General features: G+C 43.2%; 1 protein-coding gene across 3 annotated transcripts in view; it reads left to right on the forward strand.

The window, feature by feature from the left end:
• CPSF73-II (cleavage and polyadenylation specificity factor 73 kDa subunit-II) overlaps positions 1 to 19,059 on the forward strand; it is a 157,058-nt gene that overhangs the window by 105,631 nt on the left and 32,368 nt on the right. For all 3 annotated transcript variants that reach the window (XM_087380741.1, XM_087380740.1, XM_087380742.1), the window contains 3 exons: positions 601 to 737; positions 5,244 to 5,307; positions 9,118 to 9,183. In XM_087380741.1, the coding sequence (XP_087236867.1) occupies positions 601 to 737; positions 5,244 to 5,307; positions 9,118 to 9,183 (267 nt within the window). The remainder of the gene's footprint in view (positions 1 to 600; positions 738 to 5,243; positions 5,308 to 9,117; positions 9,184 to 19,059) is intronic.

Raw genomic sequence — 19,059 nt, forward strand, 5'->3', positions numbered from 1 at the left:
TGAATCTCACAACCATAGGTCTCGATGGCACTGTCATCCTTGCCTTCTCTCCATGCCCCTTGCCTACTCTCCATGCCCCTTTAAAGGTGTGGTTGATGCCCATTTTAGCAATCAGTGCCTTGGCATTTGCGATCAGGGTGTCTCCCACTAGTAGGCCTCTAACAAGGGCATTCAATGATTTATGATGTCTTCTTTTCTCCTCTAAAGCATAAGAGATAAATTCCTTTTCTGGGGCCGATGTGCCCTTCTTGACCACTTCAGTCTACTCTTTCATTTTGCTTTCGTGCAATTACTTCTTGAGAAACTTCTTTGTGTTTCCCTTGCATGGTGACTTTTAAGGTTGCTATATCCTTCTTGAGGTTTTCCATTCTTTGCTTTCCTCTAGTGCTTCACATGCATTCGTCCACTTCCCCTCTAGTGCTTGTAAAGTTTGTACTTGTTCCTGGAGCATAGATAGATAGATAGAGAGAGAGAGAGAGAGAGAGAGAGAGAGAGAGAGAGAGAGAGAGAACATACATACATACATATGTATGCATGTAGGATAGGTGATGCTACCTCAACTCGCAATATCTTTATGATGATTCTTGTCTGGCTATGTAGGTACTTGGCGCTGCTATGTTTTATGTCAAGGTGGGTGATAGCAGTGTGGTGTATACAGGGGATTATAACATGACTCCAGATAGGCATTTGGGAGCAGCTCAAATCGATCGCTTGGAGCCTGACCTTATAATAACAGAGTATGATTTGTTTGATTCATAGATGTCATGACATGGTTCTTCAAACGTCAAGGCTGAAGTTGTTAGTATACTTGAGGTGAACTCTGTATAGAACATATAAAACTAAAGATAAATGCCACCTTAAGAACGCCAACACTTGTGATGACTTTCATCTTTGTTGTTATCTTGAAGCATAAGATGAGCTCATAGAAGGCATTTTCCAATTGCTTTTATAAGATTAAACTACAAAATATGAGTGCTTTAGTTGGTGAGGAAAAAGCTTGTTACAAATCCTATGTTGACTCCTTGCACCACGAAGGGGAAGGGAAACAAATAATAAAATATTTATCATGGACATTGATTAGTGCGAGCAACATGATAGCTTACATTGTTCATGATGCTCAAAACATAAATAAGATTGGAAACCATGTGTGTAATTGATGGAAACAATGAGCACACATGCTACACTATGGTTTTTTCACCCTCATTCAGACATATGTCCCTAAGAAAGCAAGGTCAGCTAACAAGTAAGATCTTGGTGGTTGGCAAAGCCTCAAGGTGCAACTCTAATCAAGCCTTCCACATTCTCTATGGGAAATTTGATGGGACCTTCCACAAGAGTCCACTAGCAATGAAAGATCAAGAATAATGCACAGCTTTAAAAAAGAACATAGTTTTTGGCGATTTTAGTCACTCCAATACGAATAAATAGGCTAGCATAAACATAATCTATTCCTTCATTCTAAATGAGTCTACAGTGCTAAAATGGAAGTGAGTCATAAATATTGTTCTAGAGTTGATGTTTCTTGACAATAAAGGAAGAGACGGTTTATGATGTGCATTTTGCATAGTTATTGATTGGAAAGACATCCCTAACCTATGCATCGAAGCCCTAGCTGATGTCCAAACAGCGTTTTAAGCTTGGGTTTTTGATTATTTGGCCTGCTAAGGCCCGAAGTAGTTTGGATTTTGAACTGGTTTGAGACATCCACAAAGACTTGCGATGCTATATCACAACACCGTCTTTCTCCTTCTAGTTCTCAGTATGCCTAGTGTACTACAAGATCCGAGGTCGCTACCACTGTCTCTTCAGAGACAGCTCCGGGCTCCTTTTCAGATTCCTCGCCTACCTAGATCAGAGATGCCTCGCGGCCTTCATTCACGAGGAGGTCCGACACAGAGTACTTACTTAGGCGACAGGGCTTGGCCACATCATCAGACACCTCTCAGAGCAGGATCACAGAGTTCTTCCCATCGAGTGACATTGATCGTCGAGTCTCTAGCTGCAGACGTGACAAAGACCCTGATCCGGCGATCGTAGCACGACACACGAGACATCGAGGGGACACACAGATCACTCTGGGGGACGTGTCGTCATTGTTTAGACCGGGATACATCCCATGGGAGTCACGGTGGCTCTGGTCTTGCATCGAGCCTCGTCCAGGAGACCGAGATGTACAGCACCCCTTGACGGAGGCCAGTGTTCCATCACCGGCTATGCACCAACCAGGGCGACGTGACATACGGAGGATTCCGCTCTGCTCTAGTCTAAGGATTCAGCACGGGTGATGATGCTCGTTTTAGTAGCTCCACCCTTACTATGATTTGTGCCAGGTTTTCTTTCCGTCTCTAGACCCATTGGTCTTCCGAAGACTCTAATAAAATTTCTTTCTTTCTTTCTTTTTCTCAACTCGGAGCTATCTCATTTGCCTCTATCAAGCTCTCCCAAACTTTGATCTTGATCATCACTTCAAGCAAGGTGTCTATTGAAACTGCTTGGCTGCGTATCCTTCACTTTCAAGTAAATTCATCTCATGTGGCTCAGCATATCTTCACGTTTTGTACTATTACGGCATTCCTCGGCACCCTAAAGCATCTTGATATTCTCAAAATCCATGCTCTCTTCGAATATTGAGCCACAATGGGCCTCACCCTTTTGAGCTTTCATAAATGGTTTTGATCTTCTACTTGCATTCCTGGTGGCTCTGCTGCCTTAGGCTTTTACGTTGTTCAATGTTTCATTTGATCTTAGTCTGAGAGAGTCCTTGGACTTTTCAGCCCCTAGAAGCTGCCAATGTTGAAGGCCAATTCCCTTTGTTAAGGCACCTGATTGTTGCATTATCTGTGTGAAACTAGTACCACCTTAACCATTGCAACAATACTAATAGAGAGATTTGCTATCAATGCAATATCTCAATGCTAACAAAGAGATCCATCGTCAACTTTCACCTTTCCCCATGGTCTTCAAAAATCTCAGGCAAACTGCACATGCCTTGGAGATGACCTTCCCTAAAGGAGTATACCAACTCTATGATACGAGTGTTATGATTAACCATATCTACAAATTTATGAACCACTAAAATCATGATCAAAAGGACAAATAAAAACCATATCAAAGAGAGAGAAGGGAGAGAGAAGAAAGAGTACGACTCAGCATGGGGTCCAATCTGCCTCTTCTAGATGGTGGTTCTTGCTTCCCATGTAGAGTATTTATAATTGTATTTTAAAAAATCAAAGAGCCAATAATAGTACATCTAGAAGTATCATGTGTCCACAATTGGAGGGATTTCTCAAAATAGCTCCATGAGCTCAAAATATCACAAGGCTTACCATGCCATCATCCACAATTAATGGAATAAATTAGCCCACGGCTTAGTATTTATTCTCTAGAATATTGGCCATGGCCTCTATCAACCATTCAATACTTTGATCAATACATTCACCATCTCCATCTTTGTTATCCAACTCATCATCTGTACTCAAGCTGCCAATTGTGCTAGTTATAACAATCAATTGATGAATCATCACACCAGCTGATGCCAACACAATTACATGTGATATAGAAACATCAAAATACATAGCGATCTAGTTGCAATAGCACCCATAATACTAGATTAACACACAATCCCTAGCAAGTGATGTAAGAAATATAATTTTTGTAACATGTGAGCTCTATGGAGTCACGGGGAGAGTATGTTGGAAATTGCCTTTGATGGACCCTCTGCTCTCCTTATAGCAACAATCCATTGACGACATGATGCTGCTTGGTGTAGTCATGCCGCATCGTATGTCGGATGGGGTCATACCTCGGATGGGGTGTATACTCCCCAGGTCCATGATCCATCTCAATTGACCCGCCTTTGCATGTTAGTCTCCCCAGGTCCATGATCAATCTCAATTGACCCACCTTTGCATGTTAGGCTTGTGTTCTTGTTCTCTACGCTAGTATATTCTCCTCTCTTGTGAAGCTGCTATGAAGGTCAATGATTGTTTGTGGGCTTCATAGGTGCTTGTCGATCTCTAGTGACCTTTTACTCAAAGTTCATTTAGTCAACTTGCCTCATGCATGCATATCTAATTGCAAGTAAGCCATGGTATCCACGTGTAATGTCATATTATGGGGGGCCTCTCATTAGCACATGATCCTTTGTCTCACCTCTTGCATATTCGTGTAGCCTCTATATTGTGTCTTTGCATGAATTCGAAAATTTGAGAGAGGATGTTCATTTGCACGGCATGTGAAAGATGGATATGAAGGTACTTGGGTGCTTGAATGAATCCATTGTCTGTCCGATGGAGGAACTGTGCTTGTGTAAATGGCATCTCGATGCCGTGTGCCTACACAGGGGATCCCATGTCTGCTGAATGTGCACTTGCTACAGTTCATCTTTGATGATCGTGTCGTAGTTCCAGACAATTCCTAGCAGGATCTCGGTGCTCTGAGTCGGATAGACCCTACCTCCCTAGGTAGATGTGTGAGCGGGTGTCCATCTGGGCATTGTCATGAGTCACCCCTTATGTGTGTATGTGTGTGTGTGTGGTTGAATGCACATTGCATCCACATTATCATAGGAGTCGTCGTCATATAGTTTCGTGGATTACAATGAGAAAGGGCTATCAGCTTGGCCACTTCCTTTGGTCTAGGCTCATTGCGATCCCCATCAATCAAGACTTTATCAGCTTCCCGTACTTTTGTTTAATCTAACATATTGCATGGGCAAATCCCACGTAGCTCGAACTATCTAGTAATTTCATGTAGCTTGAACTATTTGGTAATCACTCACACTAGGATCATTTCTAGGTAGTCAAATCAATTGGTCAGCAGATACTTTGAGAGTATTGGATCACTTACAATAGCATCCTTTCTAGGTAGTCAAATCAAGGGCTCAACAGGTACCTTGAGAGCGTTGGATCTCAGCATTGTTCTATGATACACTCAGCATGTTCAGCCTGTGTGCTAGCTTTCATGGATGTCATCTTGTGGCCGGGAATTTTTAGTTTTAGTGCAGCTTTATAATAGGATTTGAATTTTGTGGCTGCTTTGCCTCATCGCACAAGCACCATGAGAATATATAATTCTGAAATAAAATTTGTATAGGTGAAGCTCAAGCAACCCAATTTCGTTATCCTTTTGGTTCTTGAAGTGATCTGTGTGGAGTTCAAACATCCCGATTCAAGATATTCAATTATTTTGACAAGTCTAGGAGTAGAACTCACTTTATGTGCTTAATGATGGTCCTTTTTCAGATCAACATATGCCACCACTATAAGAGATTCTAAGAACTCTCGCGAGCGGGATTTCCTAAAGGCTGTAAGTATTTTTGGAAATGGAATTCTATGGATATTTTGTTTTAGAGAGAAGCATGTTGTTGTAGCTGCTCAGTTTGCAATCTCTCTGAAACTTCCAAGCATTATGTATGATGAACTTGCATGCGATTGTGCTTCCCTGTATATCCAACATTGTCTGAAATGTGCCTGCAGGATGTGATAAATGTGATCTGATTCTACTGACGATGTCTTTTATTGAAGCACCGATGCAAGAAAGGGAGCGGACCTTGTAGATTACACAATCATATTGCTAATCAGTATGTAGTGCTATGCCAAACTAGCTGAGCCGTCTTGCTTCATGAGATGTAGTCAAGCTTACTCTCCAGCCTGCCTTTCATGACCTGTATATCCTATTAATGGCTATGTCTGCAAGCTGTCATGCCACTCCTTAATGGGCTGTGAGTCCTAGGTAATCTAAAATTTTCCGTACTTCCACGATAGGATTTCAAATTGTTTGTGAGATAACTGTGGTATTAGAGCTGAGGCATCACTGAAGAGCAGTAGACATGAATTTAAAATCTCAGTGGAGTGAACAGCAAATGGTCAGTATCCTTCTGAATAAAAGGGTGAAAAGAAGTGAAAGTGTGTGCAAAAATCTGTTTTTGCTGAGTGTTTCGGGCATGGGTTTTCGTGTCAAACATTCGTTTGGGAGTTACGGGCTACCACAGAGGGCATATTTCTTTTCAATGAACAGACTTCTATTAAATATGAAAAGTACCCCAAGAGCAAATGCTCATGGCAGAAATACATCATGCATAGCATCATCGGGAACAGATAGAAAAGCACCAAGCTTGAGGCTGAAAGTGCTATCTGAACTTTATGGTGGCCTTTGAGAGAAAACGGGAGCCACTTCACTCCCTGAGGAAAATATTCCTTCTGGCAGAAGCCACCCAAGAAGACTTGCATGCTTACCCAAATGGCCATCAAAGTGTGTACAATATCTGTCCAAATACTAGCCAATGTGTGTGAAGGGTGGACCTAGGAGCCATCTAGTGCCTCTCTGCATCTAGATCGTGAAATATGCCACACTGAAATGCTTGCTAGAATCTCTCAAAAAGTATCCACCAAGGCATATGTAAGGTTTGTAAGAAAGGTGGGAAACATTATCCAGTCTCAACTGAATGTCGTCAAACCGAAAGAGCCCAAGAAGAGTCATGCCTCTCATAAATCCAAGCTATCAAACCCCAAGTCATGAAGAATGGGGAGGAGGGCAAGTGGTGGAATCCCTCCATGAATAGATGGCGGAATGAAAAGAGTGATTTTTCTTTTCCTAAGGGATTTTCAGAGTCTCTTCAAAAGGATCGGGAGAAATCTGAAAATTCTCCGAATGAGGAGCTTTTGGTGGGCTTCCAGCCCTTAAGATCTAGCTAAAACCTCCTGGCATTATTAACAATATAGAAAAAGAATGAGAGGCTCAACTATTGGTTTTCAACGTTATCTTCTAGAGTTACGTCAACTTTATACCGCTTTTGCCTCTTAATACAAACCTCCATTTGAATTGATGGACACGAGTTAGGAGATTATTTGTAGTATACTTGCATGCCAAATTGGGGGATCCATTTGTATTGAGGCTATTTAGATTACACCCAAGTTCAAGCAACTCATCCCATGCCTAGCATCTCGAAAGATATTATATCCACCTTCATTGCCATTTGGTCTAGGATGCACGGGACTTCAAGATTAGTGTCAACCAAGAGGACATTGAGTCGCTTACTGGCTCCTTGTGGCATTTTGAGCCTTAATCCTATGTATCTTATCAATTCCACCTCACTCATCATTAGCTATCCTTCACTTTTATCTCAAATGTCTCGAGTTAGCCTTCTAACTCTATAAAAAGAGATTGCTCAGTACCACATACGCAAGGTGAATGCTACTCCTCTATGGTTAGAAAGCTGCCATTCACCTGGCTGGGAGGTCTAGGTGACATGAGAGTTCCCATCACTCTTCCTTCAAGCCCAAATAGGAGTATCCTAGAACATACACATGTGCAGTTGTCTTTAGTTAGCTTTCAACATATGTGATATACCTCATGGAGGACACGTGTGGTAGTCTCGAGATAGCTTTCAACATATGTGATATACCTTCGTGGAGGACACGTGCAAAGAAGGTTACTATATGCTGGAAAATAAGTTATGAACTATAAATTTTTTTTTTCAAGTAATTAGATGGTTAGGAGTTTAAAAAGTTTTCAAGTGTGATATAGAGACCCTAGCGTCTAGAGAGGCACATGTTATGACTTCAAGTGATGACACCATTTGCTAGTTTTCAAGGTCATTTTGTAAAAGTTATTGAACCATGGACTTAGAGAGGCACATGTTATGACTTCAAGTCATGATACCATTTGCTAGTTTTCAAGGGTCATTTTGCAAAGTTATTGAACTATCCACTTAGTTCAATAAATCCATCTTGGGGTGATTTGGAGTCAAGATAATTAACGGTAAAAAAGAGTGGTAGTTACATCTTGATACTGGTCCTTAGGGGCCACATGATGCAGCATACCCCCACATACATCAAAGCATGGATGGATAGAATGAGTGCATTATTTCACAGATCTAACTAGGGGCTTCGCCATGTGTCACACAAGCAAAGAACTCACCATCTCACACACTTTACACAGCCAAATAAATGCTAGTATTGTGTCTGTGCATGTGGTCAATGCATTATGACTGGGCACACTATGTCAATGCTGAGTTCAGTGAGCATGTATGAGGTGCCTACATAAGGACCTCACTCTTTTTCATTCCATAATGCAAATATTCTGAGTTTGTGTCCACTCTACTCTTTCTTTTCAGTTCACCAACAAACTGGCCATTCTCTGGTAGTGTGATCGGTGTACTCTTGCAAATTCTTTCGTGGGCCAGGAGGAGGCTTTGCATGTCTATGTGAATGACAGTAGAGAGATGCTGAGGAGATCTTGCAAGTTGTGAAGTACAGTCAGAGACTGGGCACTTGTAGTGGCAATGATGAGTTGTGGCATGGTAGAAGGTGGTTAAGCGTTGGTTGTGGTGGGCCGGACAGCTGTCTTTGTGTAGGAACCCCGTTTGTGACCTGCTAGCAATTGACCTGACCTTTCTTCAATCTCCGTCATCGAACTTATGTTCGTAGATGAAAGGAATGTCGATATGACCCCTAATAACACTGTGTGAATCTAATTACGAGTCAGATGTCTATGACAACTATCAAGAACATCGCCAAGGGCTTGTATGTTCTAGCTAACAATCCTTATTGACACGAGAGGAAGAAGCATGGAACTGCTACCTAGACGTAGTGGTGAGAGCAACCCCTCCCTACCTAGAGTAAAAGGAAGGAGCCACGATAGGGGCAGGTTGAAAAGCAGCAGGATGGGGAGTAGCAGCAGCTAGCAGTCTCAACCTAACTGGGGGAAACACACACTCCTACCAAAACTTTATTGAAAATGAGATAGCTCAAACTGTAGCACGTACTTGTTATGCAAATCTCGAGCATGCTGTGTGGCAAATCTATTGTAGCAGTCTCATGCAATATTTTGAATTGTTTGAAGCCACAAAACGTGAAACCATGTATCCTCTACTCGTTTTCAACTCTAAAGGCGACAAAATTATACCTCCCTTGGGAATGAAGTAGAACGTGTTTGTACTGACTTCCATGAATCGTGATCAACCTCTCCAAAAGGAGCATTACTCCCATTATTTGCTTTGTGTATTGTCGTAGCTTTAGTATAGTTAGATGTGAAGAGCAAGCTCATTTGGTAAAAAATGTTTCGGGTATTAAAACTGACAATTTTGTTGCATTTGCAATTGTGGTTTTGGCGTAGGTACATACTTGCGTTGCAGCGGGTGGCAAGATTTTGATTCCAGTTTTTGCTCTTGGTCGTGCACAGGTAAGTTTTTTGTTTTGTTTTTTGGAGTGAAATAGACTTGTATTAAGTCATAAAACACATTATGTGGAGCATGCCAATCCGGTCTGAACATATGAAAACTTGGATAAATTCCAGGATTATGGTTGAAGGGACACATCATATTTATGATGATCTCAGGGAAAAAGGAGAACCTCTTCACTCTCTTTAAAAAAACTGTCTTGGTGGAGGTAGACCTAGAGAAACCTTGCATCCTAAATAGTCACTAGAGTGTGTATAGTACTCCAATGCCGGCCAAGGTATGAGTTGGGGCGGACTTGTGTGCCATCAATAGACTCAGTGCATCTAGATCTCCAAATGTGCCAAGCGGTAATGCTCCCTAGAATCAAGAGTCGAAGCTAGGAGCTGAAGGCTGTCACGTCAACTAGAAGAGTGAAAAATGAAAGTACAAAGTACATGAAGATAGACCCTAGGACTAAGTGTCCTAGGTGTCACATAGGACTAAATGTCCTATGTGGCATAAAAGGCACTAAAACGCTAAAGTGCCTATAACTATGCCTACAAGGCACAGACCAGGGCCCATAGGGCATTAATACGATCGGGAGAAGGTGGCCCACAAACCCCCCTCCATGGTATGGGCTGAAGTATTTTGGAAACGTCTCAGAATACTTGGTATTTTCTGGTCATGGTGGCACATGTTCATCCAAAAGGATATAGCCACCTATGAATGTACAAGGTATGTCAGATCATGTAACAAAGGGAACCAAGTGTAAAGAGTGTCGAAAGACTTCGAACTTGGGACGAGGAAGTGCCTTTGTAAACATATATGCTATGTTGTCCTCTGTGGGAAGATAGGACAACTCTATGTCTCCTGTTGACAACCGCTGTCGAACAAAATGATAGTGAACTTCAATGTGCTTGGTACACGAACGAAACACTGTATTACAAGCAATGGCCAAAGCACTTTGGCTGTTAGTGTAGACCATAGTGGAGGATGTCTGGCGAATACCAAGATATCTGGCGAATACCAAGATTTGTAAGTAACTGTCGAAGCCAGACCCACTCTACTGTAGCGGTGGAGGCTGCCCTGTACTCAGCCTCACAGCTGGATGTGGCAACTGTAGGTTGCTTCTTGTTGAGCCAAGAGATACATGAACTGCTAAGCAAAAAACAGTTTTCGGGGTATGACACTCTGGTGTCGGAACAACTTGCCCAGTCACTATCCATGTAAGCATGCATGGTAAGTGAACCTTGATCACCATAGAAGAGGGCTAAATCCTGAGTTCCTCTGAGATATCTGAAGACTCTCTTTACTGCCTGCCAATGCTGTGAACTGGGCATGTGCATGAACCTGCTGAGCTGGGATACTGCATACTGTAAGTCAGGTCTGGTGTGGCATAAGTAAATGAGACATCCAACAGCCTGTTGGTAAAGAGTGATATCACATGGTGGGCTCCCATCATGAGCTGAAAATTTGAAGAGGGCTAAATCCCGAGTTCCTCTGAGATATCTGAAGACTCTCTTTACTGCTTGCCAATGCTGTGAACTGGGCATGTGCATGAACCTGCTGAGCTGGGATACTGCATACTGTAAGTCAGGTCTGGTGTGGCATAAGTAAATGAGACATCCAAGAGCCTGTTGGTAAAGAGTGATATCACATGGTGGGCTCCCATCATGAGCTGAAAATTTGAAGCTAGGGTCCACTGGTTGGCTTGTAATCCTCAAATTGAAAACGATCAAGGAGCTGTCCAATATACTTGGACTGTGACATCATGATACCCCCCTCAACATGAGCAAACTGAAAGCCCAAATAATAATGCAGCGTCTCATGTCTGACATTTCAAAAGATTGCTGCAAATCAGCCTTGAAAACTGCAATATGTTGAGTATCAAGGCCCGTGATCAGCGTGTCATCCACATATAAGATCAGCACTAAAAAATCAGATCCACTCCCACGGACATAAAGAGTGGGCTCTGTGGGGCTATTCTGAAAACGAAGGGACAGTAAGTGTGCATGAATTTTGGCATACCGTGCCTTGGGTGCCTACTTCAAACGATAAAGGGCTTTTCTCAGCCGGCATACCTTGTTTTCAGAGCCAACAACCTCAAAGCCAGGAGGTTGTGTCACATAATAAACTTCTTCCTGCAGATCCCCATGAAGAAAGGCAGTCTTGATGTCAAGTTGGTGCTCTTGCCTTTGGTGATGGGCTGCAATGGCAATGACACATCTAATAGTAGTAATCCTGGAGGTGGGAGCAAAGGTCTCCTCAAAGTCAATGCCTTGTTGTTGGGCATACGCTTTTGCAACAAGACGGGCTTTGTGTCGATCTATGTTGCGATCAGATTTCCTTTTTAATTTGTAGACCCACCGGGTACCAATGGCATGTTGGGATATCTCAAGGTGTATGCCTCAGGCACACCTTATGTTTCTATGTGTGAGTGCTAGAGGCACAGTTAGGTGCCCACAAGCACAGTTAGGTGGTGGAAAAGCCACATAGGATGATTGAGAGAATCTAGGAGCAGATTGAGGAGATGATTGTGGAGCTTTGAGGTCATCAGTGATGTCAGTGACCTTGTATGAGGTGCCTACTTAAGGACCTCTTTCTTCTTCATTCTATAAGCAAGTATTCTGATTTTGTGTCAACTCTACTCTTTCCTTTCAGCATTCCAACATGGTATCAGAGCCATTTGATCCCCCTTGAGCCCATTTCTGCCACATCATCATCTTCTTCTTCATCTTCTTCTTCTCCATTTTCCTCTTTCTTCCCAAAATCTTTGAGAGCTTGGTTCTCCACCTACAAACGACCATTGCCCAAACCCTCTGAGCTGGAAACTCCTCTAGTATGGGCGAACTTCCACCTGCAAGCAATTGAAGAAAAAACGTCTGTGGTGGCTGCCATTCTCCAAACAGCGAATTTCTTCTGTTGCTCAATACTCCCTGCCTACTCCGCCATTGCCTGAGCCCTCTTAGGAGTAGATGGGCGACCTCAAGACGAAGATTTTGAGCCATTTTTCAAGTCATTTGGTTCAGTAACGAGGGAGAAATCGTCAAAACTCAGTTTCAGCCTGTAGCAACTCTCCCGGGCAAAAGTGCGCACCATTTCGTCCAACCTCTGTGCTGGACCTTCTCTGGTATATGAGCTTTCTTTTGCTTCAGAAAGCCCTCTTTTCTTTGCTTTGAAGAGTGAGCTACAAGCCCTCCAAGTTTAGCTTTTCATTTTTGACAGTTTTGGACAAGTTTTGAAGATGATGCTACATAAAATGCTACTCTAGCATTTTTGGTCTTTTGAAGTTTTCAATAACTTCACTACAAGTGTTGCTTCAGTTTTGTTTTGACTTGCTAGACCTGGTTTTGATTGGAAAGTGTTTATTTCATTCACTCCTATGAAGCATGCAAAAGTAGCATCATTGTTTGAAAACTAGTCACTACTATTTGCTACATCAAGTGGCTATACTTTGGAAGTATTTCAGTTATTTTTGCCTTGTAAGAGAGAAGACACTACCCAATACTTGGGTTAGAGCCTCTCATGGCTTGCTTATGCCAAATATGTGAAAAGCCAAAACATAAAGCAATGTCTTGTTATGCTACAAAGGATGAAAATGCCAACCTGACTTCCTTATTGAAGATTGCCAAAACAATGGTTGCCAAAAAGGAAGCAACTACAGAGATCTACCCTCTCATGGCACTTTTATTTGACTCCAAGTACAAGAAAAAGATGAAGGTCAGATACCTAAGATATGCTTCTCTACACAACTATGGAGATGACAAGATAATTGTTCTCTTGAAGGATATGACTTTCAGATTCACTTGTTCTATCATAGTACCATCTTATAAGGCACTAGACACTGCCCATGTGGTAAGACCTTGCCTTGACATGGATATTTTGCCTCCACAAAATGAGGCATCCCATGAAGATTATGCATTTTAAATCATCTCTATGTATGCTCCAGATCTCTTTTCTTTTTATGTCAAGGTACTCAGCCTGGATAGTCCTCCAAAATGAATGAAAATAAACTATTGTGTTGTGTGTGTTGTAAACACCTCTGGTCACCTTATGATGTAGGCCATGTGTATGTTTTGTTCCATGGTACCTCTTGCAGACATTGTGTGCATGTACATGCAGGGGAGATAACCATTGGAAGGTCTGTTTGTATCCCTTTCTGTTTACCTTACACCCAAGGGAACCCTTGCTAGCATGAGAACCTAGCCATAGATTTATCCTTGACCACCATGAGATGGCATGAGAAACTATGAGACTAGATGTATCCTTGACATAGCCTGAGGCATTTCCTTGAGGGGGGGTTTGTTGGGATATCTCAAGGTGTATGCCTCAGGCACACCTTATGTTTCTATGTGTGAGTGCTAGAGGCACAGTTAGGTGCCCACAAGCACAGTTAGGTGGTGGAAAAGCCACATAGGATGATTGAGAGAATCTAGGAGTAGATTGAGGAGATGATTGTGGAGCTTTGAGGTCATCAGTGATGTCAGTGACCTTGTATGAGGTGCCTACTTAAGGACCTCTTTCTTCTTCATTCTATAAGCAAGTATTCTGATTTTGTGTCAACTCTACTCTTTCCTTTCAGCATTCCCACATGGCATGCTTGCTGGGAGGGAGATCTACTAATTCCCAAGTGTCATTTTTGGCAATAGATTGTAGCTCAGCTTTCATTGCATCCATCCACTCTTTGCTGTCAAAAGCATCTTTATGGTACAAAGGCTCTTCATTGCAAGCTGTAGCAAGGAGTGCAAACTCAAGAAAGTGACCATGCATCTGTCTATTCCCTGATCTTGTCCAAGCAGCAAGAGGTTGATCTTGTTTACTGTCCCTCAATGTGTCAAGAAGCCATCTGGGAACTTGCCTTTGCTGTCTATTGACAGCTCACTGCATCATGAATAGTGGGATCATTTTGTGCTAGAAGAGAAACCTGCAAATCAGCATGGGGTGCTGGCTGATCATTGCTTGTTGGAGGGTTTGCAGGAGGCTCATGTTGCTGGTCAAAGTCTCCCTCTGAGGGGAGGAGAGAGAACTCCAAGGCATCAAGCATGTGAACTTCTGGCTTAGCTTTGTAGTCCACAAGAGGAGAAGCCGAATGTTCAGCAAAGATTACATCTCTACTGACAATAATCTTCCCAGTATTTGGTTGGTATAACCGATACCCTCTGCTCTCTTGGCTGTAATCAATAAATATGCATATGATTGCCTTATCATCAAGCTTATGTCTCAGTTGAGATGGTACATGAACATATGCAAGAGACCCAAAAACTCTCATGTGTGAAAATGAAGACTTCCTGCCTTTCCATGCTTCATAAGGTGTAACAGTCGTCAATGCCCTTGTGGGTGATCTGTTCAGCACATAGTTGGCACACATCACTGCATCAAGGCAAAATTTATTGGGCAAGGACTTGGCCTTAAGCATGTATTTGGCCATCTCCATAGTGGACCTGTTCTTCCTTTCAGGAACATGATTATGTTGAGGAGTGTAAGGAGTAGTGCATGAGTGAACAATGCCCCGTGAAGAAAAACATGCATCAAACTCCTTTGACATATACTTTCCCCCCCTATCTGTGTTGAGGGTGACAAGCTTGCATCCTGATTCATTCTCAACCATATTTAGCTATCTCTGAAAGCATGAGAACACTTCAGATTTGGCTTTAAAGCATATACCCAGCAAAATCTTGTGAAGTCATCAATTAGAGTCATGAAATACTTGTACCCTCCAATGGCATTTGTCCTCATTGGGCCATAGACATCACTGTGTACTAGCTGCAATTTCCTTTGTGATAATTTTGGACAATTCTTTTGAAAAGGAAACCAATGCATCTTACCCAAAAGACAACCCTCACACACATGTTTGGAAACTGTGTGAGTTTGAGGTACATCATTTGCCATGCCCTGTGAATGTAACTTGGCAAGAGCTCTATAATTGAGATGACCCATTCCCATGCCTTGTGAATGTAACTTGGCAAGAGCTCTATAACTTGAGATGCCAAAGATGAGTTTCAGCAAGCTATGAATCTGAAATAGCAAATGCTTTAATAGAGAGTATAGCTGAGTGATCATCAAGGTGATAAAGCCCCTTTTTTAAAGTGCCAGTGAGAACTATGGCATTGTCATCACGAAGATCATATACTAGGCATCTGTATCCATCAAAAATCACTCTGAAACCTAAAGTGGCAATTGCTGAAATTGAAATCAAGTTGACTTCAATTCGAGGCACAAAAAGAACATTTGTCAAAGTGAGAGGATGGCTTGAAATGGATGTGAGCTGCACATCTCCAATTCCTTTTACAGCATAGGAAGCATTATAAGCACATGTGACAGTCCCCCCTCGAGGTGCATTAGCTAAGGAATGAAACAAGTGTCTGCAAGATGTGACGTGCTTGGAAGCACCACTATCAAAATACCAAGACAGAGCATCATTAGTTGTAAAGAATGCATCAACTTTGGAGGGATCAAAGGAGCAATGGACAGCCCATGCCTAATCATCCTGGAGAGCATGTGCATGTGAGGCATTTGCTGGCTCGTGGGATTCAATTGCATGTGAGGCATTGACTGTCAATCCTACTTTCTTTTTCTTCGAAGCAATGCGCTTATTGCATTCTGGAATTTCATGCCTTGGCTTGCGACAATAGTTGCATCTTTTCTTCTTTGACTTATCTGCTGTATTTTTAGATGCATTGGAGGAATTGCCATTGTTAGGCGCATATTTAGGCTTGCCCATAGGCTTGGAAGCCTTGCCTTTTCCTGTCTGCAGTGAAGCAAATGCATGACTAGGAATAGTAGCTTGCCTATTAGCACGACTTTGCTCTTCCTACAAAAGCAAAGTGACTCACTGATCAAAGGAGTAGTGGTATGGATCACCCATGGCCACTAGTCGAAGGGTTGTAGCAAACCCTTGATATGTATCTGGCAGCCCATTCAATGTGGTACTGACAAGCTGAGAATTTGGCACCACCTCATCAATATTGGCAAGTTGTTCCATGTGACCTTTGTCAAGTATGCATCCATAGAGTCACCTTCATTCATGCTTCTTGCAATTGCCTTCTTAAATATGCAACACGTGCCTCATTGCGAATCTGATAAAGAGAAGTCAATTTGTCCCAAGCATCCTTTGCTGTCCTGCATGACCGGATGTGTGGAATAATGATTCTCTTGCATTACAAAGCACTATAGGAATGTGCATTTGCATCTCTTGCATCCCATCTTGTTTGTTCCTGAGTTGGAGGAGCAGCAACAAGGGTGCTAGAGGATAAAGCATCAGGAAGGGTACCCTCTGCAAAGGGACCAACAGTAGGGGCAGCCACTGTAGCATTGGCTGGCCTCAGATCAACCTTAGAAACAATGTTCCAAAAGTGCCTTTCAACAAGAATATGTTTCATGAGATAAGACCACATCGGATAGTTGGTGCCATCCAACTTATCATCTTCACGAAGAATGCCAAATAGATCACGATTGTTGCCAACCATTGCAAATGGGATACCGTGAAAAGAAAAGACTTGAAAACACGAAAGCCTCAAGGCTATCACTGCAAAGAGCTGGCTGTCCAAAAATGACATAGTAAATGTCCTGCAAATTTCCAGCCCAAATCAAAGGGCAAATGCAAATTTGACCCAAATGTGACTGTGTCAGGCAATGCCCACTGCAAAAATCAGCAAATCTGGCAAAAGCCCCAAATGTAATGAGGGCAAAAAAGCCAACAAGAGGGCAAATACAAAAAAGCCCCAAATTTTGGTGAGATTTTGCAAATGTGATGCAATGTCTTGCAATCTGACCCAATGTCCTGCAAATGTGACCCAATGTCCTGTTATCTGAACAAGAGATTGCAATCCAAATCCCAAAGCTCCAATGTCTTGCGAGAAATTGCAATCAAAAGAAGGGAAATGAATTGAAAATCCCAAATTTGCCAATGTCTTGCAAAAGCCCCAAAATTGCAAATGTCTGTAGATGACTGCAGTGAGACCCAAAATGGGTTGTCGCAAGAAAGAATCTGATTCACAGCCAACGCCAAAACAGGAGAAATGGCTGTAGGCAGATTCGCATGTGTGAAGCTTGTACGGAATGCGCGGAGCAAGTATAAGCTGTACGGAGCAGGTATGACGCATGTACGACTGTACGACACATGTACGGCACAGGTACACCTATACGAAACATGTACAGTGCATGCATGCTTGAGGTGCGGTTGTACGGCGCATGTACGCTTGAGGTACAGTTGTACGGCGTATGTACAGAGGCACATGTACACTTGAGGTATAGTTGTATGGCGTATGTACGACGCAAGTAGTACCACTGTATGGATGACGCGGGATTGCAAGCAGATGCGACGGGTAGAGTGTGTGTGACGTGTACGAAACTTGTACGGATGTCCGTATAGTCATACGGACTGTACGGATGGCGCGCAACTCAAGCTATTGATGGTTGGGAGCAATGCAGGTCTGGGGGCAGGGGAGCAGGTCCTAGAAGCTCTGATACCACTGTAGGTGCATGGAGTGTGGAAGCAAGCAGCATTGTTTGAAGCCACTGAAGGGCCTAGTGATCTCGGTGATACCGCTTGTGCTCGTCGGGCTATAGATAGCCTTTCGTAATGCCCGCTTTAGCCTTCTCATCCGGAGTCATCTTGGTCTTGGACTCCTTTTGACCAAAAGTTTGGCCGTCTTTCTTTTGGAACTGGTTGTCCTTCTGATCCTTTACGAGAGTCATCGCCTGCTTATAATCCGGCAGGTTGAAGTTAAAAATGGTATAACGGATGTTGGTATTGTTGGGGTAAAGGCACATTGCCTACCCTTAATTAAAGAATTAAAGATAGGACACCTATGACTGTCTTAAGACAGTCATAGGGTAAACCTAATCCTAATAAAACTTAAGTGAGTTTGTGGTGTGGCTCACTCATCTCTTCACACCCGCACTAGTGTGTCTCTCTCACTCTCACTCTCTTGCTCCCTTCCACTTCTCTTCCCCCCTCTCAACTGGTATCAGAGCCATCGAGCTCACTCTCCCCCTACCTCGACCTAATCCGTACCGTACGGACGTACGGACAGTTCCGTACTGCCGTACGTCGTCCGTACGACCGTACGGATCAGTGTGCAGAGCCGTACGGCGGTCGCGAACTGCAGGGCGGCCAGATCTGCGTGGGCATCGTCAGGTTGCAGGCGGCGCTTTTTTCGAGGGCTGCAGAGTGAAGGCACGGTCGCGGGGCTGTAGGACCTTTGCGTGGGCTTCAGGGCGTCGTCGTTTTGTTTGTTGCAACTGTACAGCAGCTGCTGTACACCGCGACGCTGCATCAGGCAGCTGCCTAGCTGCTGTGCGCAGCTAGTCATACGGCAGCCGTACGGACTGTCCGTACAGTCGTACGGACTGTCGTACAACTGCGTCTTCTTCACGGTTGTACGGGAGCCTTTGGCATTTTGTACTGTACGGCAGGTACAGTACGGTTGGCGTCGACAGCAGGGTACAGAAGTACACCTTTGTTCTTTTGCTGCAAAAACTCGTTTTTTTTTGGGGAAGTGTACCTGCTGCAAGGACAAAAGTACAGCAGGACAGCAGGAGCTTCTATGCATTCACTGAGTGAAATTCTCAGTTTTGGGTGATCTTATCAAAGGGCTTTTGCCTGGATGTGTTTGCAGTATATGCCTTGAGGCAGTGTGTAGCCAGGGAGCACACATTTGCTTTATTTCCGCAGTGCATTTGGTGACATTTGTTGCAGGTCACATTCTTTGTACACACTCTGAAAATCTCAGTTGAGCCACGCTTGGTCAGGGCGCATCGAGTTTACTCGGTCCCTAACTGCCCATCGTTGACAGTGCTCAAAATATTTTCTTCTTGGTGTTTGTACTTTGTGGTTTGTGTTGTTACTGAGTATACAGAGGCAGTCTATGCATTGCACATTGTCAGGTACACGTGTC

Source organism: Dipteris shenzhenensis, chromosome 10 (genome assembly GCF_047967505.1).
Source record: "Dipteris shenzhenensis isolate YYH24624 ecotype China chromosome 10, Dip_SZ_1.0, whole genome shotgun sequence".
In the NCBI taxonomy this organism is placed as follows: domain Eukaryota; kingdom Viridiplantae; phylum Streptophyta; class Polypodiopsida; order Gleicheniales; family Dipteridaceae; genus Dipteris; species Dipteris shenzhenensis.